General features: G+C 47.2%; 1 protein-coding gene across 4 annotated transcripts in view; it reads left to right on the top strand.

Moving 5' to 3' along the window:
- NAV2 (neuron navigator 2) overlaps positions 1 to 13,329 on the top strand; it is a 693,848-nt gene that overhangs the window by 661,798 nt on the left and 18,721 nt on the right. For all 4 annotated transcript variants that reach the window (XM_079101816.1, XM_079101814.1, XM_079101815.1 and 1 more), the window contains 5 exons: positions 4,383 to 4,536; positions 5,611 to 5,773; positions 6,495 to 6,595; positions 8,924 to 9,019; positions 10,851 to 11,019. In XM_079101816.1, coding sequence (XP_078957942.1) covers positions 4,383 to 4,536; positions 5,611 to 5,773; positions 6,495 to 6,595; positions 8,924 to 9,019; positions 10,851 to 11,019 — 683 coding nt within the window. The remainder of the gene's footprint in view (positions 1 to 4,382; positions 4,537 to 5,610; positions 5,774 to 6,494; positions 6,596 to 8,923; positions 9,020 to 10,850; positions 11,020 to 13,329) is intronic.

The raw sequence follows: 13,329 nt of genomic DNA, 5'->3' as shown, positions 1-13,329 counted from the left end.
GGGTGAGGAAAGTGTGGGAACAAGGATGGACAAAGGGAGATCACTAGTTCACCCTACTCTGGCCATCACACTCTCTACCTCAAGGCCTTTGCCCTGGCTGTGCCCCCTACCTGGTATGCTCTTCCTCTTGATAATCACTTCTCAGGTCTCTACTCTGTATCAACAAGGCCTGGCTTGCCAGACATGGTGGTGCACACCTGTAATCCCTGCATCTTGGGAGGCTAAGGGAGGAGTCTTGCAAGTTCAAGGCCAGCCTGGGCAACGTAGCAAGACCGTGTCTCAAATTTTTAAAAATTTTAAAAAGGGCTAGGGAAGTAGCTCAATGGTAGAACATTCCTGGGTTCAGCCCCCAATATAATTTTTTTTTTTTTTTAAAAAGCCCTGGTCTAGCCACCTTGCGTAAAGTAACATCCACCACGAGCACTCCCTGTCGTTCCTCTTTCTCTTCTTCATTTTTCACCATTGCCCATATTGTCATCTGATGTGTGGACTTCCTTGGTTTCATTTTTCGTCCTTTGTCCCTCGCCCTACCCCATGGCGTTTATGGTAGATGGCTACTCTGTTGGTTTTGTGGACATTCAAATATTTGGTGGGATGAATGAGTGACTGGTGATAACAACGAGTCCTTGATATATTTTAGATCTGAAAGAAAAGTTGACAGCATGTGGGGTGATGGATCAAATATGGTCTGTGAGGGAAAGACAGTCATCCTTAGATTTGTAGCCTGAGTACCTGGAATGGATACCTGGAATGGAAACCAAGATGGGGATGCAGAGGAGTCAGGAGCTGTGATCTGGCCACATTAACTGTGAGGTACTCAGGAGACACTAACACGGAGGAGCCAGCCAGCCTGGAGTTCCTGGAGGTGTAGATTCAGGAGACATGGGCTCCGCAGTGGAACTGAAAGCTGGGACACTGGAATTATCCAAGGGCTCGAATGGAGATGAAGAAGAACAGAGAGTCTAGGTCTGAACTTTGGGGCACACTGATGTTTGAAGTTCAGGAAGAGAAAGTAGAGCATCCTGTGCAGTATGAGGAAACCCAGAAGCAGAGAGAAGAAACTGCTGAAAGGCTGGAATAGGAAGTGGGCCACTTGCCACTGGGAGGCCAAGTCAGAGAGGCAGTGATGCACTCAGCCGTAGGGACCAAGAACGAGAGCGCTCCTTCCGGACCACTTTCCCCTTGGGGAGCAGGCAGAGCTGCTCTTCACTTCCCACCTCTCTCTCTCTCTTTTAAAGTACATTCCACAGCCTCCATGGGCACTGGAGATGTTTGTTTTTGGTCTAGTTTTCCAAAGGGTGGTCTGAGAGCAAATGCTTATTTCCAACCTTGAAAGGTTTGTAAGAATGTGCAAATCAAGATGTGAGAGGGAGTTCAAAGAAGAAACCAAAGGCAGAGGAGTTGGGCCCCACCCCGTGGGCGAAAGGAATGGCAGCTGGAAGAAGACAATGTTTTCCACACTCGGGCGTTTAAAATTAGGTATGCCACCAGCCCTGCCTTTGGACGAGGCAGAGGGAATATGCTGGAATATCGGGTTAGAGACTCCAGAAGCATACATCAGGTGCAGTAGGTGATCCACGAAGTGGACAAGCATGTATTCAGAACCACCGGGTGCAGTTCAGGAGCATGCATTCTAGAATTAAGCAGATCTGTCAATTTTGATCCTGACTCTGTTAAGCTTAGTGCGACCTTGGGCATGTTAATCTTTATGCCTTACCCTCCCCATTTTGAAAATGGACATTATTTTAGAACCTCTTCATGGAATTAGTAATATATGAAGTGAATGAAACAATATCAGACAGTAGAAATATTATCAGGCACTAGAATAACCAGGGTCCACAGGAGCCAACAGCCAAGCAGAGAGTAAGCCAAGAAGTATAATGAAATTATTGGTGACATAGCATCAGTCTAGTTCAGGAAAGAACCAAGGGAGAAGGGAGACTGTCTCAGACAGTTGGGATAGCCACCGAAACCTGGTTGGAGCTGCTGCAGACTAACTTGTTTTCAACAGCAATTCTGTGTCAGTAGGGGATCCTCTCCCAGAGCCTCACCATTGTGTGCTTCTGAAAGCTGATTTTGGAGTAATTTTGTGCTCCCAACACCAATTTTCTTCATTTTAGTTTGCTTCCCTTTTGTCTTAGACTGTTTCCTGTTGCTATAACTGGTTTTACATATTGGGTAACATATAAGGAGTTTCTTCAGCTCATAGATCTGGCACATGGCATCAGCCACTGCTCAGCATCTGGTAAGGACCTTCTTGTGGGTCATGGCAGGGTGGAAGGCATCCAGTGAGGCGGAGCAAACTGCTCACTTGGTCTCTCTTCCTCCCCTTATAAAACTATGAATGCAATCGCTGGGCCTCCCTCTTGTGACCTTATGGAATATCCATTACCTCCCAAAGGTCCCACCCCAGATATCATTAATGTATGGTTTGGGGGGTTGCAACTGAGTTTTGAAGCAGATAGGCACCCAGACCTATGGCACCTTTATAAAGTCATTGATTGGCCATGCTCTGCAGAGTAAGCCATGTGACATAATCCACAAAGTGGGTGCCAAGGAAATGTTGTCTTTCTTGCTGAGAGAGCTTTCTGGGGAAAAGTACAGACAACCCAGAGGAGGCTGGAGCAGAGAGCGGACCAGTCAGACACAGTGAAAACCAGCACAGACTGTTCTCTGCCATGAAGTGGAAATCTCAGTATCTGTACAGGGCATGGTTTGGCCGAGACTGGAGTGTCACAGTGGAATTTTTTTCAGACTTTACTCCATTTAAACCAGGAAACCATGGTCCACTCAAGAAACAACCAGTTTTTACAAGCTACCCCTGCAAACCTCCTAAATCAAAAAAGCATGGCCCCAAGATTCAACTTGCAAACCGCAGACTCTTCAAAGCTCAGAGAGCTGGGTGGAAGGGATGATCTGAATTCTAAAGGCATTTCTGTCTCTCCAACCCTTTTAGCCCCAAATCTGTTTGCTTTAGGTTTCTCATAGATATGGAATGGAACTAATAACATTTTTACAAGTTCCTTGCATTTTTTTTTCAAGATTTTGAAGCCAAGAAGCTTCCTTGGTTGCTAACTTAAAACCAGGAGGTGGGTTTACTCTCTTTACATCTCTGAAATCAAAACAGTTTAGGTGCATGTCAAGAAAACAGCACCAGAATGGTTCAGCTGTTTCTTCTGGCTCCTTCTGTGCCCCCAATACAATGCCATCTCTTTAAAAAATTTGATAAATAATTTTTCTTTGGCAAATACAATTTCCACCCCTTCGACTGGTTTTACAGGTCAGGTTTTGTTTGGCCCCACATCCAGCACTCGGGTCTTGACGAGCAGGCTCACAAGCTCCCTGCCCCTCCCTTTTCACACACAGTCAGTTTCAGCTCTGTAGCTTTATGAACTTGGGGAGAGTGTTGATAGTTTTACCCGCCTCCATCTTCAATCCAAAAACTGTCAAAGCCTTCTGTTCTGGATCACTCAGTACCACAGATCCTATGATCTTTGGAATTCATGAAACTTTTTTACTTTTTTAATAAAACTATCTTTTCTGAGCATTGCAACTCATCATGACGTTTATGGTCTTCCACTTTGTACAAACCTGCCAAGAATCTGGAGACAAACCTAACTAAACAAGCAAGGAAACCAGCCCAGCCTTTTTTAAAGAAAGAGGCCTTCAGCAGGGTCACCGGTCACTTTGATTTGACATACATCCGGGATTGGAAGATAACCAGCCACACTGTTGCCTGGCTTTCCAGTGGAACTTTGGTTTCCTGCCCCCGTGTCCACTCTGGTCTCTAACTCTCCCTGAAGCTGTTCTTTAGCCAAGCAGGTGGGGGATGAGGGAGCTGAAGAAGGTTGATCTCTCTAGACATATTTCCAGGAGTGAGCTTTTAGAATGAGATCAGATAAGCTCATTCCAATATTAGGTTTCTTCCCCTTCTTTGGCCAATAACTCCTTAGCCATTTAATCTTGGAGTTTTCTAATCTTGAAAACAAATAGTTGACCTCACTTCTCTGAACGAGTTTAGAACTCAAAGACTGTGTGGTGTCATTATGGGGTCCCACCTAAATACACACTGGGGTGTTCAAATGCTCAAGGTTACTATTCCCTTTACCAGCTCCTGCTTATCCCTCAATTACTGGAATTTTTGCAGACAGATGCACCAGATAATTCTGATTGCCAGAGATCTGCAAAGAAAGAGAGTGGAGAGTAATAAAATCTGTGAATTTTAGGTGCTGTATTGTCACCTCCAGGAAACACCAGGAAGGTGGTCCTGCAGAGTTGCTGCTGAACAAACTTGATGATTGATGTGGGCCACTGGTCAGTAGGGGACTAAACGGAGCTGGACTCAGAACTGCTTCTGTTAGTAACATTCCCCCTTTCCCTAGAATTTCAGAGTGCATGGATAGCGAAGCCGAGACGGTCATGCAGCTCCGAAATGAGCTGAGAGACAAGGAGATGAAGCTGACGGACATCCGCCTGGAAGCACTCAGCTCTGCCCACCAGCTCGACCAGCTCCGGGAGGCCATGAACAGGATGCAGGTGAGAGTCCAGAAGTGGGGACTGAGCCTGGGCTGACTAGGAAGGAGCTCCAGGAGGCTCTCTGCCAAGCCCTGAGGGCTACATAAGAATCAGGTGGCCACCCTCTGCTTTCCTAGCCTCTCTATATGTTCACTTCTACATATTGCTCAGACTAGTCTCGTTAAAGACTAGTTCGTGCCCCCCACTGCAGAAGACTCTCAGTGGGTCTCCTGCTGCCTCTTGTCCCCTTTGGGACTGCAGGCCTTCTGTGGGGCCCTTTTCACTCTCAACCCACACTGCCCGCCCCAATTCCCTTTTTCATCCTCTACTCAAAGGCCAGGCGGAGCCACGCACGGTTTTCTCAGCACACCCTGGGAATTTCTGTTCCACACGATTCCCTCCACTGGGAATATCCTTCTACACATCCCAGTTGGACCCTCCCTCCAAAACTCAGTCTTTCCGGGTCCTGGAGGTTGGTGCCCTCCTGAATACAGCATAGGTTGGATCTTGCAGGCATTCCCATCATCTGCCACGGAGGAAAGACATTTGTATCTTTGTTTTTGTAAAGTGTTTGTGAAATGAAAGATTCCTGTGGGTATGCTGAATGGAACCTCATTGGAGAGCATTTCCCAAAGGTGGTTCCCTGAAACATTTGTTCCATAAGAGGCTCTATGGAATGAGAATGCCCAAATCAAGTATGTTGGGAAATGCTGCATGTCGTGTGTCCTTCTCAGACTCATAAAGCATGGCAGCTCATTAAGGACCCTGAGAAGTCCTGCAGTAAAAAGACTGTCAAACCCAGAGTTACCCAAACCTCTTAGATGACAATTCTTTTTCACTGAACACCCAAGCAGCAGACTAGGGAAAAGTCAAGTTTCTGAGTGCTTCTTCTCAATGGCCAGTTCTCTGAAATGATGGAGCCTGCCCTGCCAGATATATCTTGTATATCCAGTAAAGTGTGGCATTACCTGAAGATGTCATCTACCTTGGCTGGGCTAGCCACTGGGTTCCTGTAGGAATGTTCAGATCCTTCTAGAAAAGTCTTGTTCTCATGGCATCCTCCTAACAAGCGCCCTTCTCCCTTACTCTTCACAGAGTGAAATAGAGAAGCTGAAAGCTGAGAATGACCGGCTGAAGTCAGAGTCTCAAGGCAGTGGCTGTAGCCGGGCCCCATCCCAGGTGTCCATCTCGGCCTCCCCAAGGCAGTCCATGGGCCTCTCCCAGCATAGCCTGAACCTCACTGAGTCAACCAGCCTGGGTAAGTGGCTCTCAGGGCTGGGGGCAGGCCTGGACCTGCAGCTGGCACTCTGGTCTCCAAGCAGGTACCCAGGAAAAGCAAATCAACAGGTCAAATGGAGAGGCAACAGGCGTGCGAGCGCGTGGGTTGTGTGTGTCTGGGTGTGCGTCTGCTACCAACATGAGCCCAGCCATTAGAGTGCTCTCATGCTTTGCTCCAGCACCCCCAATTGTCCCAGCTGTGAGCTCGGACCCCCTCGCCCTCGCCCACCATGCTGAGCTGTTTGATCCATTTTAAGAGGCCGAGTGCTACAGACACACCCCGCAGCAGCAGGCCCCAGCGGGGTGATGGCTTGGCCCACGGTCTTCCTGCCTTCGGGATGGTTCCAGCTGGCGCATCATCAGCGAACATGACCTAGGTCTTCCTTGTGAGCATATTGAGGCTGATGCTTTTATTTTGATCCATGATGCTGCTGCTGCTGCTGTTGTTGTGGTTCAGTCTCCTCCCGCACCTCCATTCGGCAAGATGCACCATCAGCCTGCTGGTTCCTTGGTTGGTCCACCGCTGGTTTCTGTGGTTGCATTCTCCATTCTGCCCTCTCCCTGCCCTCTCCCTCACCCTACTTCCCCTGCACCCCGACACCTGGTTTGTCCCGCTGCTGTGCCAACAAGCAGCGGGGGTGTCGGGAAGCCAGCTTTGCTGTCCCCATGTGCCTAAGGCTGTTGATGTTTTCCATTCGCAGACTTGTTGCTGGATGACACTGGGGAATGCTCGGCTCGGAAGGAAGGAGGCAGGCATGTTAAGATAGTTGTCAGCTTTCAGGAGGAAATGAAGTGGAAGGAGGTTAGTTGGATCCCTTTCCCTGCTCTGCCTGTTCCTTCCCCAGGTAGAACTACCTAGCTTAGTGACTAATCATGAAACCATCTCACTTCCTAGCCTGAGGTGATTTGGAAACACTACTAATGCTTTTCTTAATACAGTAGTCCCCCCTTATCCACGAGGGAGATGGTCAAAGACCCCAGTGGATGCACAAAATGGCAAATAGTACCAAACTCTAGAGGCACTATGCTTTTTCCTAGATACATACATATCTAGGAAAAAGTTTAATGTGTAAATTAGACCCTTTAAGAGACTGACAATAACTAATAACAAAATAGAACAATTATAACTATATACTGGGTTGACTGCAATAAACTGAAACACAGAAAGCAAGACCTCAGAAAAGTGGAGACTACTGTAGCCACCACCCCAGCAGCCCCTGACCCCATGAAGGTGAGCGAATGGTGCTTCCCTCCCCCACGTGTGTACTGATGAAGTCTACTAAAGACAGTCCCACACTGCACTTTCCTGTAATTAACTAAACACTAACATCTGCAGAAGTGTCTTTTCTGAATTTAATATATTCCCAAAGCACTTCCAGGGCAACTAAGCACATTTAGCACATAAGAGATGGAAATAAGTTAACTGGAATCAGCTGGCCAGGAACACTAGTTTTATCTCATCAGAGGCTACTGACAGAGAGCAGCCGAGAGAGACGGAGGGGTGGCCACGTGCAGACAGCAGGCAGGTGGCTAAGCGTGGAGCTGGAGCATCCTGAATCACTGCCACCAGGTTTTCTGAGTGCAGTTTCTTTTCCAGAGTCTCCACCATGCCAGAGAACTGGGTGAAGGTGGGGGTGGACAGCAGGAGTTCCATGTTAGTAGTTAAATTCCAGTGGTGCTCTCTGAATGACCTTGGCCTCATGACTCACCACTGCAAGTCCCTTTGAATTTTTGAATTTTTATTTCTTAGCATTTCTAGCCAAACTGCCATTCTACATAGTTTGGACAGCTAAGGAACCCCCAGTGACCTTCTAAATAAAATGTCTGCAGGCAGACTGCTTTGCCAGGGTTTCCACTTCATGGCTGGCTCACCATCCTCATTGAGTCAGATTAAATCTGAATTTTGGAGCTTCCGGGGGTGTTAGTATCATGTGACCTAGAAAGATAGACCTCATAGGTCCAGTCACAGAACCCAGCTAGTGGAATAACAGTCGCCAAGGGAGGACTTCATCCGTACGGCATTCCTATAGGAAGTGCAGAGTCCTGCAAACATAACACATTCTGGTGATCATCAATGGGAACAAAGAGCATTTACATTTTCCTAGTTTACAAGTCACTGTCAATAGTTATTTCCTTCTGGATCACTACAGCATCCAGGTGAGGTGGACTAACCAGAGGTTAGTATCCATCTCACTCCTGAGAAACCAAGACTCACTCGTCACTTATTTGAGACCACAGGCAAGTGGTGGATGGGGTCAGGTCACCTCCGCAAGACTGGGTCTCTTTTCTCTGCTATTTTGCTTGACTGCCTGATGCCCCCGCCCCGCCCCGCCACCCCTCTTCTAACTGTCGTTATGAGCACATGAGAACCCACAGAATGGAATGTTCTATCAGTTTTTCTTTAATCAATGTGATTTGTTAGCCCCTGTGGGCATAGATGCAAAAGAAGTAGACGAAAGATTATTTTTTTGGCCATCTTCCCAGAGTTCGAGTTTTCTGAACTAAGCATGTTTTCCTTTTAATAAGAAGAAAAGTAATGTTATTTAAAAATCAAAAAAAAGAAGAAAAGAAAAAATTAGAAATACATTCTGTCCCAAACAAGTTCTAAGATCTAGCAAGGAAACAAACTTGATTTTAAAAATACTAATAAGAAGACAGAAATAGCTAAAAATGAATATAAGCAAGTACAGAATATGTCTTTATATATGCTGTGTCCTGAACCTTTGGAACAGTGTAGCTCTGAGCCAGGTGGTTGATTGCTGAAGGCTTCCTGAAAGAGGTGAGTTCCCAAGGTTTGAAAAGACAGAGATGGCAGACAGGAGGTGGGAGGGGATTCCAAGCAAGGAATGTGTGATCCACATGCTGAACAAGGTGTGCACCTAGCAGGAGGCTCCAGACTCCGAAGAGGAGATTTTTGTCTTACTGAGCCATTGCAGTTTTAGCAGTGGAGCAGGGAAAGGTTTTGAGGCCGTTGCATTCCATGTGAGTTATGCCTGGCATTGAAACACATAGGACTATTACTCCCCCTGTCAAACCATCGGTGGAGTTCTGGGGTCATCTAAGTCCTCAGCTGAAGGGTGTCAGAAAAGGTTCACTTGTTATTCACCTGCCTACATTTCCTTACCCATAGGATTCCAGACCGCACCTCTTTCTTATTGGCTGCATTGGAGTTAGTGGCAAGACGAAGTGGGATGTACTCGATGGGGTGGTTAGACGGCTGTTCAAAGTAAGTGTGCAAGAAGGAAGCTCTGGCAATGTGCCTGGCACGGGGGCCCGGGCTTGGGGAGGGGAAGGGAGACCCCGTCCTGAACTTGACTTTTTCTCCAGCCTTATCCCTCTCCATATCCTTATACTACTGGGACTTGACCCCTGGCTCTCAAGGGAATGGAAGGGCTATGGTAAGTGCAGACTGGTAGTAGTTGGCGAAACTCTCCATCTGCCCTTGGCAGTGACTGTCCGGGTCCTGAGCATCATTTGTTCAGTGAGTCCATCCTCTTACGGCAGACTGCTCATAGCCAAATTCTCTTTTCACCTTAGAATTTCCCTGTTAAATATGCTCTGGGGTATTTGATCTGTGGCTGGGGCTGAGACACTACATTTCCACCTGTCATTTAGAGGGATTGGGTCTGACCTGCCTACCATCCTGTGCAGTGCTTCCTAGGCTTTGATTTGTGCTGCAAATGGCAAGGACGTCTAATTGAAGGCCAGCACCAAGGATGTTGGCAGTCACTTTTCTGTTCCTGCCAATCATCATTGAATTGGGTGTTTGCCATAAGGGAAGTAGCCAATGAGTACCAAGGGGAACCCTGAATACAGGTGATTGAAAAGAAGCTTTTGGGCCCTTTTTTCTGTTGTCCTGAAGTCAATCAACAGCCATCAGTGTTCGTTAGTCCTATCCCTTTAGTAGTAATATTGACCCATGTTGTCTGTGTCAGAGACCTTGCCAAGCTCTTTATAGTCCCATTTAAGGTGAGAGGGATGAGGCTTAGGCCAGGGCACCTTCCAAAGGCCATGAATCTAGAACTGGACTAAAGGTCTAGTCAATCGTTGACTTCCACACCTGACTTAAGTATATTGTTGTTTCTTTGTAGCATCTAGATCCAGGTGGCTTCACACAGAGAAAATTCTGTTCTTATTTTCTCTTCTCCCATTTTCTTACTATTGCTTTATAGTTGTACATATTGATGGGATTTCTAATTACATATTCCTACATGCACAGAATATAACAATATAATGTGACCCTGGCCAAAAATTGTTTTCTGACCAAAGATCGTTCCCTCATCTTGCAAGCCAGTCTGTGGAAGTGTGATTGGGCAAGAGACCTAAGTGGCTCAGGACAGGTGAATTCACCTACCCCAACCAAAACCTTACCTACCCTGTAGAGTAGGCATAGGCCTTGGATTAGAAAGCACCAGTGCAGGCTCAGTGAGGAAAGGTGAGCACCGAGGGAGGCTGTGCCTGCAACTCAGCTCAGCCATAGTGTGGCCACCTCAGCCCATGGGCCTGAGTTCCATACCCACGGACCTGAATCCTCCTGCTTACCTACAAGGAAACACTTCCAAATTAAACACACAGTCTCCTTAAAACTGCGTGGCTGCTTTTTTCTAGCAGCCCTGGGTTTTCTTCTCTTTATCAGCCTGGTCTTTGCACGTGGCAACAGGAGGGGCCGGTGAAGAGATTTCCTGTCAGAGCCACTTCTTCAAGCATTTCCCAGCAGGGTCACAAGCCCTGACACCTCGGAGACTTCAGCTGGACTTAGGAAAGCAGTCTAGCTTTTCCGTGCATCGTTCCTCCAGACTAAACGTTCCGTTTTGCGAGGGGTCTGGGTTCTTTCCCATCCCTATCCCTAACCAAATAAATCCGTATTTTGAGGGGTCTGCTACATGAGGACATTTGTCCCCACAGAGTCACCTCTTGTTGTCCTCATTCCACAGCCCAATTTCAACTCAGTCATCATTCGAGAAAGAAGCAGGGACGACCATAAATCACCCAATGAGAACACGAGTCTCGGGAGATTCTGGCCACCTCTTTGATGGGGCCTGTTTTACTTTCTCCAGGAATACATCATTCACGTGGACCCCGTGAGCCAGCTGGGGCTGAATTCAGACAGCGTTCTGGGGTACAGCATCGGGGAGATCCAGCGCAGCAGCACTTCCGAGACCCCTGAGCTCCTCCCCTGTGGCTACCTGGTGGGAGAGAACACCACCATCTCCGTGATGGTCAGAGGTAATGGGCTCGCTGCGGAGGTTGGGGTTTTCAGGAACCGCCTTTGAGTTTTGTGACTTGGCATGGGAAGTCGTGGCTGCGGTTTCGTTTGAGCATCCATACGTGGGTGGTTGTTCATTTCGTTTTTTTCTTGGACCACAATTAACTCTTACCTGAGCAAGCTGAATAGTCTGGCTTTTTCAACCACCATCGGAAACAAATCATTTTAGTTTATTGCTGAAATTACATATCAAAAGCCCTCATTAGCCGTATGACTCCAAGGTGATAGAATCTTAATAACCCCATTGAAATGGCACTCTGCCAACAGCGGTGAACGACTCCTGCCAGCAAGCCTTGGATGTGATCCCATTCTACAGAAGGGGAAACCACCGTGTGCCGTCGGCTGCAGGGCGGTCGCTCTGAGCATCCTGATGAGCTGCGAAGCTCTTGCCCACGCCTGGTGCTGCTAGAGCTTCCGATGCCTCATCACTCAGAGATGTTGAGCCCCAGGCCAAGTGTGTTCCGTTGAACTTGGCTCTAAAGTTCTTCATGGCTTCATAAAATGTTTCACAGTCAAATGAGTCTAGGAAACTGCATCATTATTCCCACTCGAGTTTGGGGGTTGGGGACAGAAGGATGCTGGTCCATTAAAGATCTGTCCTTTACTGTTCTAACTCCTGTTAGTTCAAAAGCCTGTTTAGCTGGTCACAGTGGTGTGCACAGGTAATCCCAGCTCCCAGGGAGGCTGAGGCAAGAGGTCAGCCTGCAACTTGGAGAGATCCCATCTCAAATAGTCCAGGGTGTCGCTCAGTGGTCTCAGTGGTATAGCATTCGTTAGTTGTTTCTATGGATGGGGAGGGAGGAAGCTTGTATAATCCAGTCTTTTCCAAATTTATTTGCCTGCAAAACCCCTTTATTTCTGTATTCCACGAATCACATGATTAATAGACTTTGAGAAGCCCGCTGGGGTGGTGGCTCAGTGGTAGAGCACTTGCCTAGCATGTGTGAGGCCTTGGGTTCGATTCTCAGCATCACATATAAATAAGTAAATAAAATAAGGGTCCATCAACAACTAATAAAATTATTGGGGCTGGGGATATGGCTCAGTTGGTAGAGCACTTGCCTAGCATGCACAAGGCCCTGGGTTCAATTCCTGGCACAAAAAAAAAAAAAAAAAAGAGAAGCCCTATACAAAGCCCATCTTTCACTTGTCTCATTTCTTACCTCCCCAAAAGCCACCAATTTTGACTATAGATTTAACACAACAATTTTGTAGCAGTTCCATACAAGTTTTATTTTCTGGTAGGTATTTTCTCCGGAAGCACCCCAACTTTCCCCACCAGCAGGAATCAGGATCCACCTCTGCTAGAGACAGGTGGTACATTGCTACTTAGGCCTCACTAATTCCATTGTTGTGCCTTTGAACTACAAATGACAGAAACCAACTTGAGTAGCCGTAGTATAAAAGGGCATTTATAAGTTCAGATACGTGGGAAATTCAGGAGTATGCTTCAGGCACAGCTGGATCTAGGTACTCAGTGTCATCAGGACCATGTCCAGACCTACCTCTGCTTCTCTGCTTGGTTCATCACACCTTTGCTTTTTTTTTTTTTTTTTTTTTTTTTTTTTGAGCTCTTTGTCCATGGTTGATGAAATGGCTCCTGGTAACCTTGATTCTAGCATAGGAATCTAAAGGAAAGGGACAGTTTTGGAAGTGTACAGAAAATGTCTAGGGCTAAACTCTGACTCTCCATGAGTTAAATATCCATCACTGAGACAGTCATGATAAGGAGAAGCTTTGGTCCACCCCAGTCACGAACTCCACTTGAAGCCACCTGGAATGAGCTGAGCTCTCTGTGAGAAAGTTGGGTTTTTTTTTTTTTTTTGGTATGGGGACTTGAGCCCAGTATCCCTGGTCCTTTTTATTCTGTATTTTGCGATGGGGTTTTGCCATGTTGATGAACCTCAGGAACTCTGGCCTCCTGAGTTGCTGGGATTGCAGATGTGTGCCATTGTGCCTCGATTGTGGGAAAGAATTCTCGTACAAGGGGAAGCAGGAAGAGATGCCAGGCACACCAAACCAATAACTGTCCATGACAGGAACCCTGTAAGGAGAGCCTTTCCATCCTGGGTGGTTGCCTTTTGCCCATGCTGCCAGGCTCTGTCACTTGCTCGCTTGACAGGCGGGTGATAGAAACCCTGGGGTGAGACCAGCCCAGCCCCTACAGACACATGACGTGGCTGCCTGCCTCTGAGGGAACCGGCTCCCTCATTAGAGCTGCACCCTTCCCTGCTGTCAGCACATCAAGTTCCAGTATCTGGAGGGATCAG

This window comes from Sciurus vulgaris, assembly GCF_902686455.1.
Source record: "Sciurus vulgaris genome assembly, chromosome: 11".
Taxonomy (NCBI): Eukaryota; Metazoa; Chordata; class Mammalia; order Rodentia; family Sciuridae; genus Sciurus; species Sciurus vulgaris.
The sequence above is the reverse complement of the archived record's forward strand: the minus strand, read 5'-3'. Positions and strand labels throughout refer to the sequence as shown.